Source organism: Heterodontus francisci, chromosome 42 (genome assembly GCF_036365525.1).
Source record: "Heterodontus francisci isolate sHetFra1 chromosome 42, sHetFra1.hap1, whole genome shotgun sequence".
NCBI classification, from domain to species: Eukaryota; Metazoa; Chordata; class Chondrichthyes; order Heterodontiformes; family Heterodontidae; genus Heterodontus; species Heterodontus francisci.
The window spans coordinates 29,699,324-29,724,551 of record NC_090412.1 but is presented as its reverse complement, the minus strand read 5'-3'; the positions used below and the strand labels follow the sequence as shown (position 1 = coordinate 29,724,551).

The window sequence follows — 25,228 nt, the reverse complement described above, 5'->3', positions numbered from 1 at the left end:
TTTACAGTCAGTTTTTATGTTCTCTGCAAGCTTGCTCTCATACTCTATTTTCCCCTTCTTAATCAATCCCTTGGTCCTCCTTTGCTGAATTCTAAACTGCTCCCAATCCTCAGGTCTGTTGTTTTTTTCTGGCAAATTTGTATGCCTCTTCTTTGGATCTAATACTATTTGTAATTTCCCTTGTAAGCCATGGTTTGGCTACCTTTCCCGTTTTACTTGCCTATCCACCGTCATTCCTTTAAGTAACGTTTCCCAATCCATCATAGCCAATTTGCACCTCATACCTTCGTAGTTTCCTTTATTAAGATTCAAGACCCTAGTCTCAGAATCAACTACGTCACTCTCCATCTTGATGAAGAATTCTATCATATTATGGTCGCTCATCCCCAAGGGGTCTCACACCACTAGATTTGTCAATTATTCCCCTCTCATTACACAGTACCCAGTCTAGGATGGCCTGTTTTCCAGATGGTTCCTCAGCGTATTGGTCCAGAAAGCCATCCCATATACAGTCCTCTACGGTATTGTGACTAGTTTGATTTGCCCAATCTATATGCAGATTAAAGCCACCCATAATTACAGATGTTCCTTTATCGCATGCGTCACGAATTTCCTGTTTAATGCCTTTCTAAGTGACAGTTTATCCTGTCTCTCAGAATCGATTCCAATAATTTGCCCACTACCGAGGTTAGACTGACTGGCCTGTAATTGTTCGGTCTATCCCTCACTCTCTTTTTAAACAAAGGTATAACGTTAGCAGACCTCCAATCCTCCGGCACCAAACCTGTATCCAATGAGGATTGGAAGATGATGGTATTTCCTCTCTGGCTTCCTTTAACAGCCTGGGGTACATTTCATGCAGCCCTGGTGGTTTATCCAATTTCAAGGATGCTAATTCCCCTAATACTTCATCTCTCCCTATCTTTATCACATCCAGTACTTCACACTCCTCCTCCTTAACTACACTGTCTGCACCGCCCCCATTCTTTTGTGAAGACAGACGCAAAGTATTTATTAAGAACCATGCCCACATCTTCTGCCTCTACGCTTAGGTTACTTTTTTGGTCTTTTATGGATCCTACTGTTGCCTTAGTTAACTTCTTCCCCTTAATGTATTGATAAAACATCTTTGAGTTCATCTTGATTTTACTGACCAATATTTTTCCATGCCCTCTCTTTGCTTCCCTAATTTCCTTTTTGATTTCACTCCTCCACTTTCTATACACCTCTCAGCTTTCTGTCGTATTGAGTTCTCGGTGTCTGACTTGAGCTTTCCTTTTCTGTCTTATCATACCCTGACATACTTCTTTGGATTGACTTCCATTTGCCATTTTTCTGCCCACCTGACCATTCTATTGTTATCTTCTTGCAGTCTACAGCTTTCTTCTTCACTAGCAACCACACAGTCAATTTTTGTATCATTTGCAAGCTTCTTAATAATGCCCCTATACTTAAGTCTTAATTGTTGATATACACCAGAAAAAGCAAGGGACCTAGTACCATGCACTGCTGAACCCCATTGGAAACAACGTTCCAGTCAGAAAAACACCCTATGCTTCCTGCCACTGAACAAATTTTGGATCCAACTTGCCATTTTCCCTTGGATCTCAGGGCTTTTACTTTTCTGAACAGTCTGTCATGTGGGATGTCATCAAAAGCCTTGCCAAAATCTATGTAGGCTACATCAAATGTGTTACCCTCATTGACCCTCCTTGTTATCTCCTCAAAAAATCAATCAAGTTAGTCAGACATGACCTTTCATTAACAGATCTATGCTGACTGTCCTTGATTAATCCCTGCATTTCTAAATGACATTACTGTAATGGAATGTTTGTCCAATAATTTGCCCACCTTAGTTTAGGCTGACTGTAATTGCTCAGTCTATCCTTTTCTCCTTTTTTGAACAATGGTACAATGTTAGCAGTCCTCTGGCACCACACCTGTAACCAAAGAGGATTGATAAATGATGGTCAGAGTCTCTGTTATTTCCTCTCTTTTTAACAGCCTGGAATACAGTTCATCCAGGCCTGGTGACTTATCTACTTTCAAAGATGCTAAACACCTTAATATTTCCTCTCTCGCTATGTTTATCCAATCCAGTATCTTGCACTCTTCCTTTTTAACTACAATGTCTGCATCGTATCCACCTTTGTGAAGACAGATGCAAAGTATTCATTTCAGAACCATGCCCACATCTGCCATCTCCATCCACAGGTTATTTGTCGGCCTCTAATAGGCCCTATACTTTCCTTGGTTATTCTCTTACTGTTGATGTATTTATAAAACATCTTTGCGTTTTCCTTGATTTTATTTGCTAATATTTTTCATGCCCTCTTTTTGCTTTCCTAATTTCCTTTTTAATTTCACACCTGTGCTTTCTATCCTCTTCTAGGCTTTCTGCAGTATTGAGCTCAGTATGTGACATAAGCTTCCATCTTTTGCTTTGTCCTACTCTGAAAGTTCTTTGACATCATTGTGAGAACATATTTGTTCTGAACCCTCAATATCTCCTCCTTGAATACCTCCCACTGCTCCATGACACTGAGGTACCATCAAGTGTCTGTTTCCAGTCCACTTTTAAAGTCATAGAGTTTTACAGCACAGAAACAGGCCTTTCGGCCCATCGTGTCTGTGTCAGCCATCCAGCACCCAAATATTCTAATCCCATATTCCAGCACTTGGCCCGTAGCCTTGTATGCTATGGCGTTTCAAGTGCTCATCTAAATACTTCTTAAATGTTGTGAGGGTTCCTGCCTCCACCACCTCTTCAGGCAGTGCGTTCCAGATTCCAAACACCCGCTGGGTGAAAAAAAATTTTCCTCAAATCCCCTCTAAGCCTCCTACCCTTAATCTAAATCTATGCCCCCTGGTTCTTGACCCCTCCGCTAAGGGAAAAAGTTTCTTCCTATCTAACCTATCAATACCCCTCATAATCTTGTACACCTCAATCATGTCCCCCCTCAGCCTTCTCTTCTCCAAGGAAAACAACCCTAGCCTTTTCAGTCTCTCTTCATAGCTGAAATGCTCCAGCCCAGGCAACATCCTGGTGAATCTCCTCTGCACCCTCTCCAGTGCAATAACATCTTTCCGAGAGTGTGGTGCCCAGAACTGTACACAGTACTCCAGCTGTGGCCTAACTAGCATTTTATACAGCTCCATCATAACCTCCCTGCTCTTCTATTCAATAAAGGCAAGTATCCCATATGCCTTCCTAACCACCTTATCTATCTGTGCTGCTGCCTTCAGTGATCTATGGACGAGTACACCAAGGTCCCTCTGACCCTCTGTACTTCCTAGGTCCTACCATCCATTGTATATTTCTTTGCCTTGTTAGTCCTCCCAAAATGCATTAGCTCAAAAATGCATTAATCACATTGCTATAGGTCTGGAGTCACATGTAGGCCAATCCAGGTAAGGACAGCAGATTTCCATCCCTAAAGGCCATTAGTGAACCAGATGGTGTTTTTATGACAATCGATGCTTTCAGTTCCAGATTTGTATGAATTAATTGAATTTATTATTTTTTTGAATTCAAATTCAGTTGCCATGGTGTAGTAGGAACCTGTATCCCCTGGACATTAGCATGGGCCACTGGATTACTAGGCCACTATTTCCCCCTCCATCCGATCAAGCTCCTTCCTCAGCCTCAGCTGTTTGCAATCTAAATTAATGACATAGGCAAAGAGATTGAGAATAATGTATGTAAGTTTGCTGACCGTACAAAGCTAGGTGGGAATGTAAGCTGTGAGGAGGACACAAAGAGGATGCAAATAAATATAGACAGGTTAAGCGAGTGGACAACAAAGATGACGGGTGGAGTATAATGTCAGGAATTGTGAGATTATTCACTTTGGCAACAAGAAAGAAGTAGAAATTTTAAAGCTGTGAAACCTGTAAGTGTTGATGCTACTTGCACAAAGAACACAGGAAATTATTTTGCAGGTACAGCAAGCAATCAGGAAGGAAAATGACATAGAACATCGAACATAGAATCACCTACAAATTATGCCCCCTGGTGATAGCCCTTTCCACCCTGGGAAAAAGTCTCTGGCTATCCACTCTATCTATGCCTCTCATCATCTTGTACCCCTCTATCAAGTCACCTCTCATCCTTCTTCGCTCCAATGAGAAAAGCCCTAGCTCCCTCAATCTTTCTTCGTAAGACATGCCTTCCAGTCCAGGCAGCATCCTGGTAAATCTCCTCTGCACCCTCTCTAAAGCTTCCACATCCTTCCTATAATGAGGCGACCAGAACTGAACACAATATTCCAAGTGTGGTCGAACCAGGGCCTTATAGAGCTGCAGCATAACCTCGCGGCTCTTAAACTCAATCCCCCTGTTAATGAAAGCCAACACACAATACACCTTCTTAACAACCCTATCAACTCGGGTGGCAATTTTGAGGGATCTATGGACATGGACCCCAAGATCTCTCTGTTCCTCCGCACTACCAAGAATCCTGTCTTTAAGCCTGTATTCTGCATTCAAATTCGACCTTCCAAAATGACATGTTAGCCTTTATTACAATGGAATGGAATACAAGAATAAGGAAGTGTTGCTACAATTGTACAAGGCTTTGGTTAGACCACACCTTGAGTATTGTGAGCAGTTTTTGTCTCCATACTGAAGGAAGGATATACTTGCCTTGGGGGCAATAAAGTAAAGGTTTACTACATTGGTCCCTGAGATGATTGTGTTGTCCAAAAATGAGAGGCTGAGTAAATTGGGCCTGTGCATTTTGGAGCTATGAAGAATGAGAGGTGATCTCACAATTATGAAGGGGCTTGGCAAGATAAACACTGAGAGGTTTTTTTTCCCTGGCTGGAGAATCTAGAACACGGGGCACAGATAAGGGGCTGGGATGTGGCGGAATTTCTTCACTCATTGTGTTGTAAAACTTTGGAATTTTCTACCTCAGATGGTTATAGATTCTCCATCTTTGAATATTTTTAAGGCTGGGACAGACAGATGTTTGGTCACTGAGGGAATCATGGGACATGGTGAGCGGGTGGGAAAATGGAATTGAGGCAGAATATCCTAGAATAGCAGAATAGCCTTCCCTTATATAGAGAAAAGAGCCCCAATCTGTTTAACCTTCCTTGATAGTTACAATCTTTCACTTCTGGTATTATCCCTGTAAAAATATTTGCGCCTTCTACAGTGTCTCACTATCATTGTTTTTGCAATATGGAGACCAGAATTATACACAGTACGCTAGGTGTGGCATAACCAAGGCTCTATATATATTTATTATAACCTCTTTGTCTTTCAATTGCATTCTCTATAAATGAACCCCAGTGTTTAGTTTGCATTTTTATGGTCCTGGTTAACCTGTGTTGCTGCATCAAATGACTTGAACATCTGCTGATGAAAGCCTTTTCCTTGCTACCCAATTCAGATGCTTGTTTTCCATGGAATATTTGGGAACTTTATTCTTCCGACTGAAATGCTGCAGCTCACACTTAGGTCTACAGAAATTTGTTTACAATTTTAACATTCATTGTGCAAGTTTATTAATGATTATTCATGTCTTCAGGTTTTTTTATTCAATTCTTCCGATGTATTAACTATACTCTCAATTTGGATTTGTCTCCAAATTTTGAATTTGTACTTCTGCTTCCTGAGTCCACATCGTTTATGCAATTGGTAAATAACTGTGGCCCCAGAGCTGATACTTGTGGAACACTACTAACAACCTTCCAACACTCTGAGTAAATACCTTTACACTCTCTGCTTTCTGTTTTTATAGCCAACTTGTTCTCCATGAAGGGTCACTGACCCGAAACGTTAACTCTGCTTCTCTTTCCACAGATGCTGCCAGACCTGCTGAGTGGTTCCAGCATTTCTTGTTTTTATTTGTTCTCCATTCAGCTGCTCTTCTCTAAATCTATTCACTTTGAGATTAGTCATGAGTTAGCTGTGTGGTATCTCATTGAAGGCCTTTAGAAAATGTACATTAAATCTACTGTATTAGTCGTATCTACATTTTCTGATACTTATTCGAAGATTTCACTAAGGTTGGGCAAGTATGGCCTTCATTTTCGAATATGTGCTGACTACACTTTATTGATTATGTGTTTCTTGTGTTTCCATTACAATTTTAATAAGGATTGCATTATCTTTCAAACCACTGATATTATACTAACTGCTCTATAGTTCTTTGGACTAATTCTATCTTCTGTTTTGAATGCAAGAATAACATTCGCTCACTGTCAGTCCTTTACCACTATTCCTTATTCTGATTATTATTAATGAACAAAGAATAATGCCTCTGCTATCTCATCCCAATCATTTTTAGTATTTTTGGATACAATCCATCTGAACCAGAAGTTTTATCTTTGCTGCGATTACCTTATCAAATATTTCCTCCCTTTCTAACTTAAATGCCTTGAATTTTTTTTAATTTATTCACTATTATTGGACTGTTTAGATCCTCTCCTGCGAAGTCTCTCCCTTCTTCAGGCATTGAATCCTCTTGCACTGGATCATTCTGCTCCGACTGTCCCACAATATGCCCTTCCCTGTAAGAAGCAAGAGAAGGTTCCCCTTGTCCTCAGTTTTCAGCCTTGCTAAATCATATCTCAGCTTAGTAAAATTGGCCATTCCACAATTTAAAACTTTTACTCTTAGTTTATCTTTTTTCCTTTGCCATAACTACACTCAATCTAACCAAATAATTATCACTACCGCCAAGTGCTGTCGCACTGATGCTCCTTCCACCTGCCCAGCTTCATTCCCTAAAAACTAAGTCCAGAACTGCCTCTTCTCCTGTTGAGCTTGCTGCCTACAGACTAAAAAAATTCTCCTGAATGCATATTAAGAATGCTGCTCTCTTTATACCTTTTTCACTGATTCTATCCAGTTAATATTAGGGTAGTTGAAATCGTCTACTATTATTGTTCTATCGTTCTTGTACGTCTCAGAAATTTGTCGATGTATTTATTCTTCTATCTCCCTCCGACTGTTTGATACATTGTCAGCAGTATGATTGTCCCTTTTTTGTCCCCCAGTTCAACCCATATCACCTCCTTTGATGATTCTTCTAGCATATCATTCCCCCTCACAGCTGTGATTGTTTCTTTAACCAATATTGTGACCTTCCCCCTCCTTTTTTATGCCCCTCTTAGACCCATAGAACAGTTACGGCACAGAAGGAGGCCATTCAGTCCATTGTGTCCACGCCGGCTGAAAAAGCTAGCCGCCCAATCTAATCCCACCTTCCAGCACCTGGTGAAAGCCTTGCAGGTTACAGCACTTCAGGTGCATGTCCAGGTACATTTTAAAACAATTGAGGGTTTCTGCCTCCACCACCATCAATCCTTGCAGTGAATTCCAGACACCCACCACCCTCTGGATGAAAAGTTTTTCCACATGTCCCCTCTAATCCTTCTACCAATCACCTTAAATCTGTGTCCCCTGGTAACTGAACTCCCCGCCAGGGGAAACAGGTCCTTCCTGTCTACTCTATCTAGACCCCTCATAATTTTGTACCCCTCAATTCAGTCACCCCTCAGCCTCCTCAGTTCCAAGGAAAACAACCCTAGCCTATCCAATCTGTCCTCATAGCTGCAACTTTCAAGCCCTGGCAATGTTCCTGTAAATCTCCTCCGGTGTCTCCAGAGCAATTGTGTTCTTTCTGTAATGTGGTGACCAGAAGTGCACGCAATACTCCAGCTGTGGCCTAACCAGCGTTTTATACAGTTCCAGCATTACATCGCTGCTTTTGTATTCCATATATTCTATTCTATATCTTATATTTTCTTGTCTCATTTGAAAACCCTGTAACGTCCATGTTTTGATTAAACCTATGTTATCATACTTCCAAGTGTGTCTCTGTGCCCTCAACGTATCTGCCTTATTCACTAGACTCCTTGCATTGAAGTATATACCATTAAGTACTGTCAAACTCATTTGTTGTCTATTTTCGAGCCATTGTTTCCTCTGCCTTTCACACTCACTCACTAATTTTCTGCCTTCTATTTCCAGCTTTGCTTCTCTCCCTTCTGAATTTACATTCAGGATCCCATATGCCTGCCAAGCTTGTTTAAACCCTCCCTAACTGCACTAGCAAACCCAAAACATTAACTCATTTCTCTCTCTCCAGAGATGTTACCAGACCTGCTAAGTATTTCCAGCATTTTCTGTTTTTATTCCAAATTCTACCGTTACCAGACCAAAGTCATCCAGAATGTTGTGACCTGTTGTATCTTGATCGCCACGAAAGCTCACCACTCCACAGGCTTGCAGAGGATTGACTTCAAGAGACTTGTCCTTTTTTAAAGTCTCTCCAGGATCTCCTCCAGGCCTGTGTTCACCCTCCATGCACCAAGACCAGTCCTGTGCCCATGTTCACCCTCCATGCACCAAGACCAGTCCTGTGCCCATGTTCACCCTCCATGCACCAAGACCAGCGCTGGGCCTGTGTTCACCCTCCATGCACCAACACCAGTCCTGTGCCTGTGTTCACCCTCCATGCACCAAGACCAGCCCTGTGCCTGTGTTCACCCTCCATGCACCAAGACCAGCCCTGTGCCTGTGTTCACCCTCCATGCACCAAGACCAGCCCTGTGCCTGTGTTCACCCTCCATGCACCAAGACCAACCCTGTGCCCGTGTTCACCCTCCATGCACCAGCACCAGTCCTGTGCCTGTGTTCACCCTCCATGCACCAAGACCAGTCCTGTGCCTGTGTTCACCCTCCATGCACCAAGACCAGTCCAGTGCCTGTGTTCACCCTCCATGCACCAAGACCAGTCCTGTGCCTGTGTTCACCTTCCATGCACCAAGACCAGTCCTGTGCCTGTGTTCCCCCTCCATGCACCAAGACCAGCGCTGGGCCTGTGTTCACCCTCCATGCACCAAGACCAGCCCTGTGCCTGTGTTCACCCTCCATGCACCAAGACCAGTCCTGTGCCTGTGTTCACCTTCCATGCACCAAGACCAGTCCTGTGCCTGTGTTCCCCCTCCATGCATCAAGACCAGCGCTGGGCCTGTGTTCACCCTCCATGCACCAAGACCAGCCCTGTGCCTGTGTTCACCGTCCATGCACTAAGACCAGCCATGTGCCTGTGTTCACCCTCCATGCACTAAGACCAGCCCTGTGCCTGTGTTCACCCTCCGTGCAGCAACACCAGCCTGCTTCTTATTTCCTACTCCACCATCAGCAGCTTCTCCGTCAATGATCTGCCCTGTCTTCAAAAACCTATATGGTGTCCTCTTCAGCCATTATCTTGCCCCCTCCTGACCCTCTTCCACCCCTCCCTATGGTTCGGAGTCCCTCTTTGTGTAGTTGCTGCTATGGAATAGCAAGTTACTATGAGCATCTTTTGCAGGAAGGCTCCAGAGGCTGAGAAATTTCTCAGAGGGCATCAGGCAAATAAGTTTGAGAACCATTGCGTGAGCTGTAAATAAATATTTACAGTTTCGCAGTGGTTAGCACTGCAGCCACACAGCTCCAGCGACCCGGGTTCGGTTCTGGGTACTGCCTGTGCCGAGTTTGCAAGTTCTCCATGTAACCGCGTGGGTTTCCGCAGGGTACTCTGGTGTCCTCCCACAGCCAAAGACTTGCAGGTTGATAGGTAAATTGGCCATTGTAAATTGTAGGTAGATGGTAGGAAAATTGAGGGAAGGTGGGGATGTGGTAGGGAATATGGGATTAATGTACGATTAGTATAAATGGGTGGTTGATGGTCGGCACAGACTCGGTGGGCCGAAGGGCCTGTTCCAGTGCTGTATCTCTCTATTAACCGCTAAAGTAACTCAATTTGGTTGTGTTTTATTTATTTCAGATTCTAATTCTATTGGAGTGACTGGGATCAGCTTGGGTATTTCCAGCTCCTCGCACCTCGATATGTTAGAACATCACAGCCACGTTGGCTCACTGATTGAAACTGAAGAGAAGATGGAGGACCAGACATCATTGGGTAGGGCGTGGTGGGACAGGGTTAGGAACAGGAGCCCCTCGAGTCTGTTCAGCCATTCAGTTAGATCATGGCTGATCTGTATCTTAATGCCATCTACCTGCCTTGGTTCTGTAACCCTTAATACCCTTGCCTAACAAAATCTACTGATCAAACTTTTGAAATTTTCAATTGACCTTCAGTCGCAACAGCTTTTTGGGAGACAGTTTTCCAGATTTCCACTAAACTTTGCATGAAGAAGTGTTTCCTGACATCACCCCTGAACAGCCTAGCTCCTATTTTAAGGTTATTCCCCCTTGTTCTGGACTCTCCCACTGGAGGAAGTCATTTTTCTCTATCTACCCTTTCAATTCCTTTATTCATCTTGAACACCATAATTAGATCATCCCTTTATCTTCTATTCTCAAAGGAATACAAGCCTAGTCTATGCAGCTTGTCCACATAACTTAACCCTTTAATTTCTGGTGTCATTCCGGTGAATCTGCGCTGCACCAACTCAAAGGTTGATATATCATTCCTGAGGTGCAGTGTCCAGAACGGAATGCAGTACTCCAGATGGGATCGAACCAGAGATTTATAGAACTGTAACATAATTTCCACCCTCTTGAAAAAGATGAACATTCTATATCTTTAAAATATTTATTGTACCTGTCCACTAGTTTTTACTGATTGCTGTACTTGGACTCCTGAATCTCTCTGCTCCTCCACAGTTCCTAGTTCTCACCGTTAGCAAATACTCTGATCTATCTATCATACGTCCAGACCGGATGACCTCTCACTTTCGCACAGTGAATTCCATCTGCCACAGTTTTGTCCACTCACTTAATATGTTAATCTTCCTTTGCAACTTTCTACTCCCATTTACATGATTTACTGTGTCACCTAACTTAGCATGGTCAGTAAACTTGGATATATGGCTATCTATTCCTTCATCCAAGTTGTTTATAAATATAATGAAACCCTGTGGGCCCAGTACAGATCCCTGTAGAACTACACAAGTCACATCCTGCCCACTGAAATATATACACATTATCCCTACTCTCTGTTTCCTACTTCACAACCAATTTCCTCGTTGGTTGCCTCCAATTCTATATTGTCTCATTTTTCGAACTTTATGTGAACCTTGTGTGCCCTTCTGTAAGTCCATATAAATAACCCATGGACACTCTCTTATCTACCATGTTAATTACCTCCTTAAAAATGTATCTGAGTTTGTTAGACATGACTTACCCTTTGCAAATTCATGCTGGCTCTCTCTGATCAGCTCATTGTTGTCTAAATACTCAGTCATTCTGTCCTTAATAGAGAATATAATAACTTACCCACAATAAACATTAGTCTTATAGGTCTATAATTTCCTCATTTATCTCTCCTACCCTTCTAAAATAATGGAGTGACATTGATAATTTTCCAATTACTGAATCAAGAGAATTTTGAAGATCATGACAATAGCATGCTCACTACCTCAGCTACAATTAATACCCTGAGGTTCACATTATCAAGTGCTGGAGATTTGTCTGTCTTTACTCTCATTAGTTTCTCCATAACCATTGTTTAACTTAAATTGAATCTAGTTAGTTCCTCCCCTTGTTTACTTTTAGTTTCCTTAGATCTCTGGTACATCCTCTACTGTGAAGACCGATATTTAATAAATCTCCCTTTCCTGATTTCCAATTATACTATCACCTGTATCTGTCTTTAAGAGGTTTATGTTACCCTTAGCCACCACCTTTCTCTTAATAAACCTTTAATATTGTCCTTGATATCCCTCGCAGGTTTTTTCTCATATTCCCTTTTTGCAGCTTTTACCACTTCCTCCAGGGCAGGAGCGGGGCAGGGAGAGGGTCAGAGGCAGTTAGGGGACAGGGCGGAGGGAAGGCCAGGGACAGTGTTATGGGAGGAAAGGGTGGAGAGAGGGCCAGGGTTGTGCGGTGGGCAGGACAAGTAGGGAAAAAGGAAAGGACAATACCGGGACAGGGATTATGTGAAAATAAATGGAAAATCTATCTTTCTTTCTGTAGCAGGTCACCGTTTACCGCTCCCCATCCCACCTCATATTCGTGGAGGCATTGGCTCAAGAAGCAGGACTGCGTTATAGCAAGCAATGAAAGAGAGCTACGTGGAAGCAAGAGTCTGCACCTTCCATCCTTGTGAGTGACCTCTGGCACCAACATGGAATGTGCTCTGTTTGCACTATCCAGGAGTGTGGCCAGGACAGCAAAGCAGCACAACCTCTCTGTCTAGCTGAGTGATATTCATTGAGAGGAAATAATGATGTAAAACCAGCCATCCCTCTAGGTTGAAGTGCAATGAGAAAGGAATTTCCAGTCCATTTGCTGCAATTACCAAGAAGTGATGATTTGATCAAATTCCTGTCTGCCGGTTAAGTAATGTCTTTGTGCACACATTGATATTTACAATGACAGAACCATGTCCAATTTAATCTGAGGTGTTTGCTTCACCTTCTCCACACAAACTACTGCTAGCCAGTAGCATGTTCTCTAAAGAAGTCTTAGCCAGGTTTAGAGCACTTTCTGCCTCCAGTCACTATGACTAGTTAGGTAGTAGTAGTGTTTGTTTTAGAAGTGACTGTTGAGAATACTTTCTTATCAAGCAACCCTGATCTGTAGGGCCTGGAAACATGTTGGAGTGAGGAGCCCTGGGAATTGGATTGAGGACCCAGGAACATGATGGAGTGAGGGGCCCCAAGGAATGTGTTGGAGTGAGTGGACTTAGGAATGGTTTGAATTGAGGGGACCCAGAATGTGTTGGATTGAGGACCCAGGAGTGGGTCCAAGTGAGGGGCCCCGGGAGTGGGTCCAAGTGAGGGGCCCCGGGAGTGGGTCCGAGTGAGGGGTCCCGGGAGTGGGTCCGAGTGAGGGGCCCCAGGAGTGGGTCCGAGTGAGGGGCCCCAGGATTGTTTTTTTTTGTAATGAGGGGCTCCTGATTTTACATTCTCATCAAGTGGCATCCCATTTTAATTTTTTTCCTGATCTTCAGCTTTTTCTGGGCCATTGATCAGTCACCAGCCAGGAAGAGGGTGGCTGGACCTCTGTCCATGCCACTTGAAAACTGACTGCCAAGAGTTGCTGAAAGCAATCTGAGCTACTATTATCACCCAGGGACTTATTTAGATGATTCCTAGCACCTTCCCAGGACAGCAGGGTTAGGGACATAGGGAATAGGAGCAGGAGCAGGCCATTCGGCCCATCGAGCCTGTTGCTCCATTTAAACAGATCATAGCTGGGAAGTGTGTAAAGGGCTTAAAAGGAGGGATCTTTTTATAAATGGAGGATGAGTAATACAGACTGACCCTGGAGTGGTAGGTCAGAAACCTGTGGCAAGGATGGCCAATAGCAGTGAGTAAAGCACAGAAGAGAACAAATTCTGGTCATTTCTCACTCTTGAAGTTGGCTTTTGGAAGAAGTTGTCCAAATTCTCAGTTGTGAACCTTAAAGTGCAGAGCATAAAGGTCCAGGTCTCTCGCTGTGGCCTAGGAGAGGCCCTAGTAGACATAGGGCCCACTCCTCCACAGCCTCTCCCACTGCCTATCCTCCCCCATCCACCGCCTCCCCCCACTCCATCCAATCAAAGGGGTTAAATGTCAGGCTGCCTGGCTTGAAAATGGTGTAATGACAGAGACCAAGGGTTAAGTCTTGTGTCAGCAAAGTCTGATACACACTGATTTAAAAAGTATAAAGAGTTTTTTTAGCTCCCAGAGTGGTGCAGCTTCCTAAAATGTAGAACCTACAGGAACTTCCCACTTCATTTTGATCAAAACGCAGGAATCCATTTGAGTGAAGCCTTGTGAATGACCCAAGTGGGAATGAAAAATAATGTCTATTGATGCACATAGAGCTAAGTGAAGATGAGGATGAAAGTATCCCTGTATTCAACCCTCTTTTGCTGTTGAGATTTAGAGCTCAAAAGCATCTTTTTGAACGAGTTTCCAGAGTATAGGACGATAAAATGTCTGATTGACAGGGCTCAAAACCACAATGTGTCACTTTATCATCAACATCAGGCTCACGGCTCCATGCTTTAGAGAATCCAGTGATACTAAGTCTATGGTACCCTGTTATTATTACAATATTACATGCAAGAACATACATCAGCATTAAAACTCCTAATGGTAACATTGCTGGTCAGCTGCATCAAGAGAGAGAGATATATTTTACAAAGGGTTAGTGATGTTCAGCTCAACAATAGTCCACAGGAAGAGTGAGTTCACTTCAATGACAATAAACCTCCCTGTACTGATCTGAACAGCTTGATTTTTAGAGTATTTGACCAGACATCATCTAGGATCAGAACTGAAAAGTGCCATTGGTATATTTTAAGCTGCTATTATGTTAAATGTGAACATGGGAACAGGAGGAGTCCATTTAGCCCCTCAAGCCTGTTTGGCCATTCAGTGTGATCAGGCTGATCTGCGACGTAACTCTATATACCCACCTTTATCCCATATCCCTTAATATCTCTGTTAGCAAAAATCTATCAATCTCAGTTTTAAAATTAACAATTGATCTAGTATCATTAGCCATTGCAGAAGAGAATTCCAAACTTCTACTATCCTTTTGTGTGTAGAAGTGTTTCCTAATTTTACTCCTGAAAGGTTTGGCTCCAATTTTCAGACTATGCTGCCTAGTCCTACAGTCCCCAACCAGTAACAATAGTTTCTCTCTATCAACCCTCTGTCAGTTCCCCTTAATATCTTGAAAACTTAGATAACATCATCCCTTAACCTTTTAAATTCCAGCGAATACAACCCTAGTTTGTGTAATTTCTCCTCATAATTTAACCCTTGGAGTCCAGGTATCATTCTAGTAAATCTACACTGCACTCCCTGCAAGTCCGATACATCCTTCCTAAGGTGTGGTGCCCAGAACTGCTCACAGTAACTCCAGGTGTGATCTAACCAGGGCTTTGTATAGCTGTTGATAGACCTCGGCTTTTGTTTAAACAAAGGATAACTTTGGAAAAATAAACCCTCAAAGTCTTCAGTGTGAAACATTGGAATGTAGAATTACTGCCACAGTATAATGCTTGATTCTTATTTTAATACATTCAAAATAAAATCTATCTGCATAAATCTCCATATTAACGTCAGTTTCCTTTGATTCTAGCTCGGATCATACACACTTATCGATTCATCCCACTCATCTTCCACCACTTTGTTAGATTTTAGTTCCGTTTATTACTTTCTGCTTCTCTCACCATCACCTCATTGAGCTTATGGTTTGAGATTAAGCTGCTGTGAGGTTTACATTTTTTGCACTTGAATCTATTAAATGGCAAACCAGGTCAGCTCGTGGCCTTCACATTTCCACGTCCCGTGACTTTTCTCCTATTTCCAGCATTGAACGTTGCATGAGGCTTCTATTGGTTTCTTATCAACTTCAACCAAGTCAGATCTAGTTACGTTGTCCCTGCTTGCCGCCTTCCAAAACTCCATGTCCTGAGGCAAACTGGGCCCTGTGTCAGATAGAACTGCAAACCTGCTCTCTGGGTTCTTCCTGCCTCCAAGTAAAGCTTTGTGTGCGAAGGTAATCTGTCTGAGGTCCATGCTGAATCCAGTCATGCTCCTCTACCCCTTAACCTCCACTCCTTTACCTCCATCTCTCTCCCTCCACCCTCTCCCTCAACCCCTCTCCTTCCATCCTTTCACCTCCACCCCTCTCCCTCCACTCCTTCACCTCCATCTCGCTCCCTCTGCCCCCTCCCTCTACACTTTCACCTCCAAGCCCTCCCTCTACCCCTTCTCCAACCCTCCACCTCCATCTCTACCCCTCCACCCCTCACCCTTGACCCCTTCACTTCCAGCCTTCCTCCTCCCTCCACCCTACTTCCCCCTGCACTCCTCCTCTACCCGTACCTCTCCCCTGCAGCACTATCTCACCTAATGCCTGGCTACCCGACCCGAACCTGACTAGACCCAACAATATGTATCGGGGTCGGGTCTATATTCCGAGCCCAGCATTTGGGCTCAGGTCAGGTCGGACAGTGCTGCCTCCAGGAACTCACTGGATCAGGCTCACCTATGATTCACCACTACTCCATCTCAGGAATAGCCTGCTGCCGGAGTGGATGAACAGAATCACAAGTATTACCATTTGAACAAGGTAGAGCACAATAACATGTTTGATATCATTAAATTTATTGCGATATTCAGGTCGGGTTGGGTGCAAAAAAAAATTGAAGGACTTGAACCCTGGTTCAGCCCAGGTTGGGTTTCAATTTTATACCCGAGCAGGCCTTTAATTTCAGCCCCTTCAAGGACCTTATGTCCCTCTGCTCTTTGACTATGCTTTTGCCATCCCACGACTAGTCCTTTCTCACCCCATCCATGTATGGTGAACACTCACCATCCACTGACCTGCAGAGTGCTACATATATCTTTGTCCATCAGTTGTTCTGCAGTGTCAGTTGCAACTTTTTAACAATCTTCATGCCTGCAATTTCTGTTCTCTACCTTTTCAGGTGCCCTGCCAAATAATTTCTGACCAATATTGCTGTGTTAGGAGATGTGGGAGAGTGGGTCTGGAGCACTGGACATTACAAATAGCAAGTGCTTGGTATCCACATGGTGACATTCATGAGTCATGAATTGATGTTGAGTAGTACATCGTGAGCACCACATCATTGTGCTGCCTCATATTTGGACCATTAAGAACATTGAGTATGTATTGGGAGTGTACTGGCTGGGGTATGTGTAATGGTCTGTTGGGTCAATGTGCGATGGTGCTGAATTGATTAGAGAGTCAATTTAGTGAAGTGCACAGTCTGTCTTAGCGCTCCCAGGAAGATTAAAGTACTATTTTTGCTGATGTTATTGGATTTTTGTAAATCTGTATTCCAGAATATTTATAAATGTACCCTAGTTTTGATTACACAATAAAATTTGCGCTAATGAGAAGTATTTGCAATCATTCCTGGTTCGGTGATTGAGAAATTAAGGATGAACACAATCATTGTTCCCTATCAAAGATGCACTTGAATTCTCTCTCTGTTGTCCATTTCTCATTCAGTTCCTTCTCTCTTTTCCATTTCTTTTCTCTCCTGGTTTTCGTATCGTCTGTTGCATGTAATCCAAACAGCTTTTTCTTCGTTTCCTTTGGTGAGTGGGTGCTGAGTAAAGCCGATGGTTTTAGTTTTTGAGCAGGAGACATGGAGAGATTGGCATTGCAGTGGATGTGAAAACTTCTAGCTTACTGCAGAACAATAGTGCAGCCATGAGCCAGTTGGGAGCATACGAAAGACGTTCTCCATCCCTCAATGAAAGACCAACACACATTCTAACAACTGGTCAAGTCTGGCATGTGTGGCAGAGGCTGCTGGTGGGGACACCAGAGGTGAGAACATGGGCTTTCCTGCACACTTCTCAGCTGGGATTTTACTGAGTTCCCGACGTTGGGCGGCATGGTGGCGGGGGCCAGAAGTCCGTTTCAGCAGCGGCCCACCACGGAGTCTGACAGAGTGCGGGGCCCAATCTTCCCGGCAGTGGTGAGGCTCCATGGTGTCCCCCGCCACCGTCCAGGGAAAGCAGTCGCCACCATGGTGGGGAAGGGGGGAGCTTATTTTTAGTATAGTGGAGGAGAGGAACGGGATCAAATGTAAACTACTAGTGTAGGGAAGGGTGGGAAAAGGTGACTTCTGCACTTTGATCCGTTTGGGGGGGGAAGGTCAAGTGTTGCAGGTAAGTGTTTTGGGGGGGGCAGTGAGCATTTAATTGTTATGGGGGGAGGGGCAAGAGTTTTTTTGCAGTACATTGGGGGGTAGCCTTTTAAAAATGTAACTACTGGCAGGACTGACTGCCCTTTAAAAATGTGCACAGGCAGCTGACGCCATAGCCGGCATTGCAGAGCCCACCCCCTCCATGAGATTGGGGGGTGTTATCTTGGGCCTCCGTGAGGTCGATCACAGCAGCATGGAGGCACGTGGCCCGCACATGCTGGCTGTCATTTTTCTCGCCCGCCGCCAGGAGAAGAAATCAAGTGGAACCACTTGTCCCTGTGCTGTTACCAGAGCTGGCAAATCTCTCAGGTGAGATGGTGAAGGATGTTGAGAGGCTCACTGGGCAATTCAGAGTTGGCAGGTGCTACAATAACAACAACTTGCATTTATTTAGCAGCTGTAGCATAGTAAAATGTCCCAAGGTGCCTCACAGGAACATTGCCAAACAAAATTTGATACAGAGTCACATGAGATATTAGGGGAGGCTTGGTCAAAGAACATAAGAAATAGGAACAGGAGCAGGCCATACGGCCCCTCGACCCTGCTCTGCCATTCAATATGACCATAGCTGATCTGATCTTTGCCTTAAATCCACTTTCCTGCCTGTTCCCCATAACCCTTGACTCCCCTATAGTTCAGGAATCTGTCTATTTCGGCCTTCAATATATTCAATTAGTTGTAAGATTCATGACCCTCTGAGAGAAGAAATTCCTCCTTATCTCCATCTTAAATGCATGACCCCTTATTCTGCCGGCCGAAAAAAACAAGCCACCCAATCTAATTCCACCTTCCAGCACCTTGTCCATAGATGGTTATGAGGGATCAATATGTGGCAGTATAAACAGGTTCACATTGTTCCAAGGCAAGTTGCACTGATCCCAGGATGTGTTGAATCTAAGGGTGGCACAGTGGCGCAATGGTTAGCACCGCAGCCGCACAGCTCCAGCGACCGGGGTTTGATTCTGGGTACTGCCTGTGTGGAGTTTGCAAGTTCTCCCTGTGACTGCGTGGGTTTCCGCCGGGTGCTCCGGTTTCCTCCCACAGCCAAAGACTTGCAGGTTGATAAGTGAGTTGGCCATTGTAAATTGCCCCTAGTGTAGGTAGGAGAATTGTGGGGATATGGTAGGGAATATGGGATTAATGTAGGATTAGTATAAATGGGTAGTTGTTGGTTGGCACAGACTCGGTGGGCCGAAGGGCCTGTTTCAGTGCTATATATCTAAATATAAAATAAATATAAATAAAATAAGCTGAGTAATGACACAATATCCCTCACAAGTTATAAAACATGACGACCCTTCACCCCCAGTCCAAACTGCCAGCATTGCACATCACACCAGATGCTCTTGCATCAGACTGGACTTTGAGCAGTGCAAAGCATAAGAATAGAAGTCCTTTCTCTATAACATTAATCAATACCATTCTTTGATGGATCAGACTGAGGCTACAGAAGGTCAGGAATGAGGAATAAAAAAGGTTCTCTTCCCTCATGGCTGAACCTTGACTCTGCTGCAAGGTCCTGTCCCACAATGTTACCTACTTGAATTGGGTTTGGGACTTTTTCCTTTCGGTGGATTTAGGTGAAACAGTGACCACACTGGGTATACTGGAGCTGGTTTTCTGGCAATAACATTGGTATGGAACATCTGGTCACCTCCGGGCCAACAGCAGGTGAAAGGCTTGCTGAGCTGAGGAGGACAGTACCAAGACTGCGTGGCTGCGCTTTTGCCGGATGGAGTGATAGTCGTAAAGACGAACATCACTTTCCGAATGATATATCCACGGGCTGTGACTGACTGTCATTTGAGCAAGCCAGAGAAAAGGGGATTGCAAGGATACTGGAAATTACATGATCGGACATTGGAAAATCACGGGCATCAAGGCTGCTATTGCTGGTAGCACCAGTGACTACGCCTCAATGATTGATTTTCAGTTCACCAGTTTGCACTTCTAGGGCACTCCAGTCAGATGCATTTTGCCCCCGAGTTCCAAGTCCTATTTGGCAGACATCCTTGAAACCCTTGTGGACAGCTAGACCCCCTGGTTGAGGAACCCTGACATAGGAAATATGGCAGCCAATTTGCACATGAGATCCTACAGTTTTAATGATGTTTGTTGGGGGATAAATATTGGGGAGGGCACCAGGAGAATTCCTCCATTCTTTGAAATAGTACAATGGAATCTTTTACATCCATCTGAGGGGGCAGCCAGGGCCTCAGCTCAATGTTTCATCTGAAAGACGGTACCTGTGACTGTTCAGCACTCCCATTGGTACTGCACTGTAATGTCAGCTTAGATTTTGTTCTCAAGTCTTTTGAGTGGGATTTGAACCCACAACCTTCTGATGCATCGGTGCGAATGCTACCCACTGAATCAGGTTCAGGCATGGGGCTATATGATTGTAGGAGATTGTGGAGCGAGGGTGAAGAGGCCACCAAGGGATTTAAAGATGAGAACTAAAATTTAACTTTATTGTGATAAGGATGGCAGTGATAGGCAAGTGGAACATGGTGCGACACTGGATGCTGACAGAAGAGGTTTGCAAATGTTGGAGTTTATGAAGAGTGAGATGTTTGCAAGGTGAGTCCTAGGATAGTCGTGTGTGGAGGTGATTTTTTTTAATTTGTTCGTGGAATGTGGACACCCCTGGCTAGGCGCAGTGGCACAGTGGTTAGCACCGCAGCCTCACAGCTCCAGCGATCCGGGTTCAGTTCTGGGTACTGCCTGTGCGGAGTTTGCAAGTTCTCCCTGTCACTGTGTGGGATTCTGCCGGGTGCTCCAGTTTCCTCCCTCAGCCAAAGACTTGCAGGTTGATAGGTAAATTGGCCATTGTAAATTTCCCCTAGTGTAGGTAGATGGTAGGAGAATGGTGGGATGTGGTAGGGAATTTGGGATTAATGTAGTATAAATGGGTGGTTGTTGGTCGGCACAGACTCGGTGGGCCAAAGGGCCTGTTTGAGTACTCTGTATTTCTCTCAAGGCCAGCATTTATTGCCTATCCCTAAATTGCACTTGAGAAGGTGGTGGCGAGCAGCCTTCTTAAACCACTGCTGTCCATCAGGTTTAGGTACAGTGCTGTTGAAGGAGGCTTGGTGAGTTGCTGCAATGCATCTTGCACCGGTACACACTGCTGCCACTATGCGCTGATGGTGGAAGGAGTGAATGCTTAAGGTGGTGGATGGGGTGCTTTTTCCTGAATGCTGTAAAATTTCTTGATTGTTATTGGAGCTGCACTCATGTGCTGGGCTCCCCCATCATTGAGGATGGGAATATTTGTGGAGCCACCTACTCCAGTTAGAACATAGAACATTACAGCACAGTACAGGCCCTTCAGCCCTCGATGTTGCGCCGACCTGTGAAACCATCTGACCTACACTATTCCATTTTCATCCATATGTCTATCCAATGACCATTTAAATGCCCTTAAAGTTGGCGAGTCTACTACTGTTGCAGGCAGGGCGTTCCACGCCCCTACTACTCTCTGTGTAAAGAAACTACCTCTGACATCTGTCCTATATCTATCACCCCTCAACCTAAAGCTATGTCCCCTCGTGTTTGCCATCACCATCCGAGGAAAAAGGCTCTCACTATCCACCCTGTCCAACCCTCTGATTATCTTATATGTCTCTATTAAGTCACCTCTTCTCCTCCTTCTCTCTAACGAAAACAACCTCAAGTCCCTCAGCCTTTCCTCGTAAGACCTTCCCTCCATACCAGGCAACATCCTAGTAAATCTCCTCTGCACCTTTTCCAAAGCTTCCACATCCTTCCGATAATGCGGTGACCAGAACTGCACGCAATACTCCAGGTGCGGCCGCACCAGAGTTCTGTACAACTGCAGCATGACCTCGTGGCTCCTAAACTCGATCCCCCTACTAATAAAAGCTAACACACCATATGCCTTCTTAACAGCTCTATTAACCTGGGTGGCAACTTTCAGGGATTTATGTACCTGGACACCAAGATCTCTCTGCTCATCTACACTACCAAGAATCTTCCCATTAGCCCAGTATTCTGCAATCCTGTTATTCCTTCCGAAGTGAATCACCTCACACTTTTCCGCATTAAACTCCATTTGCCATCTCTCAGCCCAGCTCTGCAGCCTATCTATGTCCCTCTGTAACCTACAACATCCTTCGGCACTATCCACAACTCCACCGACCTTCGTGTCATCTGCAAATTTACTAACCCACCCTTCTACACCCTCATCCAGGTCATTTATAAAAATGACAAACAGCAGTGGCCCCAAAACAGATCCTTGCAGTACACCACTAGAAACTATACTCCAGGATGAACATTTACCATCAACCACCACCCTCTGTCTTCTTTCAGCTAGCCAATTTCTGATCCAAAGCACTAATTCACCTTCAATCCCATACTTCTGTATTTTCTGCAATAGCCTACCGTGGGGAACTTTATCAAACGCCTTACTGAAATCCATATAGACCACATCCACGGCTTTACCCTCATCCACCTGTTTGGTCACCTTGTCAAAAAACTCAATAAGGTTTGTGAGGCACGACCTACCCTTCACAAAACCGTGCTGACTATCTCTAATGAACTTATTCTTTTCAAGATGATTATAAATCCTATCTCTTATAACCTTTTCCAACATTTTACCCACAACCGAAGTAAGGCTCACAGGTCTATAATTACCAGGGCTGTCTCTATTCCCCTTCTTGAACAAGGGGACAACATTTGCTATCCTCCAGTCTTCCGGCACTATTCCTGTCGACAATGACGACATAAAAATCAAGGACAAAGGCTCTACAATCTCCTCCCTGGCTTCCCAGAGAATCCTAGGATAAATCCCATCTGGCCCAGGGGACTTATCTATATTCACACTTTCCAAAATTGCTAACACCTCCTCCTTGTGAACCTCAATCCCATCTAGCCTAGTAGTCTGTATCTCAGTATTCTCCTCGACAACATTTTCTTTCTCCACTGTAAATACTGACGAAAAATATTCATTTAACACTTCCCCTATCTCCTCCGATTCCACACACAACTTCCCACTACTATCCTTGATTGGCCCTAATTAGTTAGTTACAAGAAATGCTGGAACCACTCAGCAGTTCTGGCAGCATCTGTGGAAAGAGAAGCAGAGTTAACGTTTCGGGTCAGTGACCCTTCTTCAGAACTAGCAAATATTAGAAATGTCAAAGGTTATAAGCAAGTGAGGCGGGGGTGGGGCAAGAGATAACAAAGGAGAAGGTGTAGATTGGATAAGGCCACATAGCTGATCAAAAGGTCATGGAGAAAAGGCAAACAATATGTTAATGGTGTCTTGAAAGGCAAAGCATTAGTACAGATAAGGTATTAACAGACTGAAGATTGAACAGCAGCAAGTACAAACATGTCCACCGCTACCTGGACTACACTTCTTCACACCCTACCTCCTGTAAGGACTCCATTCCATTCTCCCAGTTTCTCCGTCTCCGACGCATCTGCTCTGATGATGCTACCTTCCACGACGGTGCTTCTGATATGACCTTTTTCCTCAATCGAGGATTCTCCCCCACTGTTGTTGACAGGGCCCTCAACCGTGTCCGGCCCATTTCCCGCACCTTTACCCTCACCCCTTCTCCTCCCTCCCAGAAACACAATAGGGTTCCCCTTGTCCTCACTTTCCACCCCATCAGCCTCCATATCCAGAGGAACATCCTCCGCCATTTCCGCCACCTCCAGCATGATGCCACTACCAAACGCATCTTCCCCTCCCTTCCCAGGAGGTGTAATACCTGCCCATTTACCTCCTCTCTCCTCACTATCCCAGGCCCCAAACACTCCTTTCAGGTGAAGCAGCGATTTACTTGTACTTCTTTCAATGTAGTATACTGTATTCGCTGCTCACAATGTGGTCTCCTCTACATTGGGGAGACCAAACGCAGACTGGGTGACCGCTTTGCGGAACACCTCCGCTCAGTCCGCAAGCAGGACCCTGAGCTTCCGGTTGCTTGCCATTTCAACACTCCCCCCTGCTCTCATGCTCACATCTCTATCCTGGGCTTGCTGCAGTGTTCCAGTGAACATCAACGCAAACTCGAGGAACAGCATCTCATTTACCGATTAGGCACACTACAGCCTGCCAGACTGAACATTGAGTTCAATAATTTCAGAGCATGACAGGCCCCCCCCATTTACTTTTATTTTTAGTTACTTTTTCTTTTTTATATTTTTTATAATTTTTTTTTTTGTTTATTTCATTTCATCTTAGTTTGTTCAGTTTGCTTACCCACTGTTTTTTTTCAGGTTTGCACTTGCTGCTGTTCAATCTTCAGTCCGTTTACACCCTATCTGTACTGATGCTTTGCCTTTCAAGACACCATTAACATATTGTTTGCCTTTGCTCCATGACCTTTTGGTCAGCTATGTGGCCTTATCCAATCTACACCTTCTCCTTTGTTATCTCTTGCCCCACCCCCGCCTCACTTGCTTATAACCTTTGACATTCTAATATTTGCTAGTTCCGAAGGGTCACTGACCCATAACTCTGCTTCTCTTTCCACAGATGCTTCCAGACCTGCTGAGTGATTCCAGCATTTCTTGTTTTTATTTCAGATTTCCAGCATCCGCAGTATTTTGCTTTTATATTACTCCAGTTAGTTGTTCCTCCACCACCGACGCACAGTGACAGCAGTGTGTACCATCTACACAATGCACTGTAGCAACGCACCAAGGCTCCTTAGACAGCACCTTCCAAACCCACGACCTCTACCAACTAGAAGGACAAGGGCAGCAAATGGTTGGGAACACCATCACCTGCAAGTTCCCTTCCAAGTCACACACCATCCTGACTTAAAACTATATCGCCATTCCTTCACTGTTGCCAGGTCAAAATCCTGGAACTCTCTTCCTAACAGCACTGTGGGTGTACCTACCCCACATGGACTACAGCGGTTCAAGAAGGCAGCTCACCACCACCTTCTCAAGGGCAATTAGGGATGGACAATAAATGCTGGCCTGGCCAGCGACACCCACATCCCATGAATGAATAAAACAAAAACTATCCCCCTCACAGTTCACAATACTTCCAAGTTTTGTGTCATCTGCAAACTTTGAAATTGTGCCCTGCATGTTCAAGACTAGGTCATCAGTATAGATCAAGAAAAACAGGGATCCTAAAACCAACCCCTGGGGAACTCCACTATATATATATATTCCTCTAGTATGAAAAACAACCGTTCACAACTAGTCTCTGTTTCCTGTCACTCAGCCAACTTTGTATCCATGCTGCTTCAGTCCTTTTTATTCTATGGGCTCTAGCTTTGCTGACAAGCCCGTTATTTGGTCGCTGGAGCTGTGCGGCTGCGGTGCTAACCATTGCGCCACTGTGGTTACATGAACTTTTGGAAGTTCATGTAACCACATCAACCGTATTACCTTCATTAACCCTCTGTTACCTCATCAATAATCTCAAACAAGCTAATTAAATACAATTTGCCCTTAACAAATCCATTTGGCTTTCCCTAATTAATCCACATTTGTCGAAGTGACTGTTAATTTTGTCCCGAATTATCGTTTCTAAAAGCTTTCCCACCACTAAGGTTAAACTGACTGGCCTGAAGTAGCTGA

The 25,228-nt window shown here is 44.4% G+C and overlaps 1 protein-coding gene across 5 annotated transcripts in view; it reads left to right on the top strand.

The window, feature by feature from the left end:
- The window catches only part of fam149b1 (family with sequence similarity 149 member B1), a 204,200-nt gene extending 187,365 nt beyond the window's left edge, over positions 1–16,835 (top strand). For 2 of the 5 annotated variants that reach the window (XM_068020280.1, XM_068020279.1), the window contains 2 exons: positions 9,788–9,922; positions 11,944–16,835. In XM_068020280.1, coding sequence (XP_067876381.1) covers positions 9,788–9,922; positions 11,944–12,017 — 209 coding nt within the window. In that variant the 3' untranslated portion in view covers positions 12,018–16,835. Of the gene's footprint in view, positions 1–9,787; positions 9,923–11,940 lie in introns of those variants that run through there. The other 3 variants (XR_010970903.1, XM_068020278.1, XM_068020282.1) reach the window with 3 other exon arrangements.
- The last annotated feature ends 8,393 nt before the right edge of the window (positions 16,836–25,228 follow it).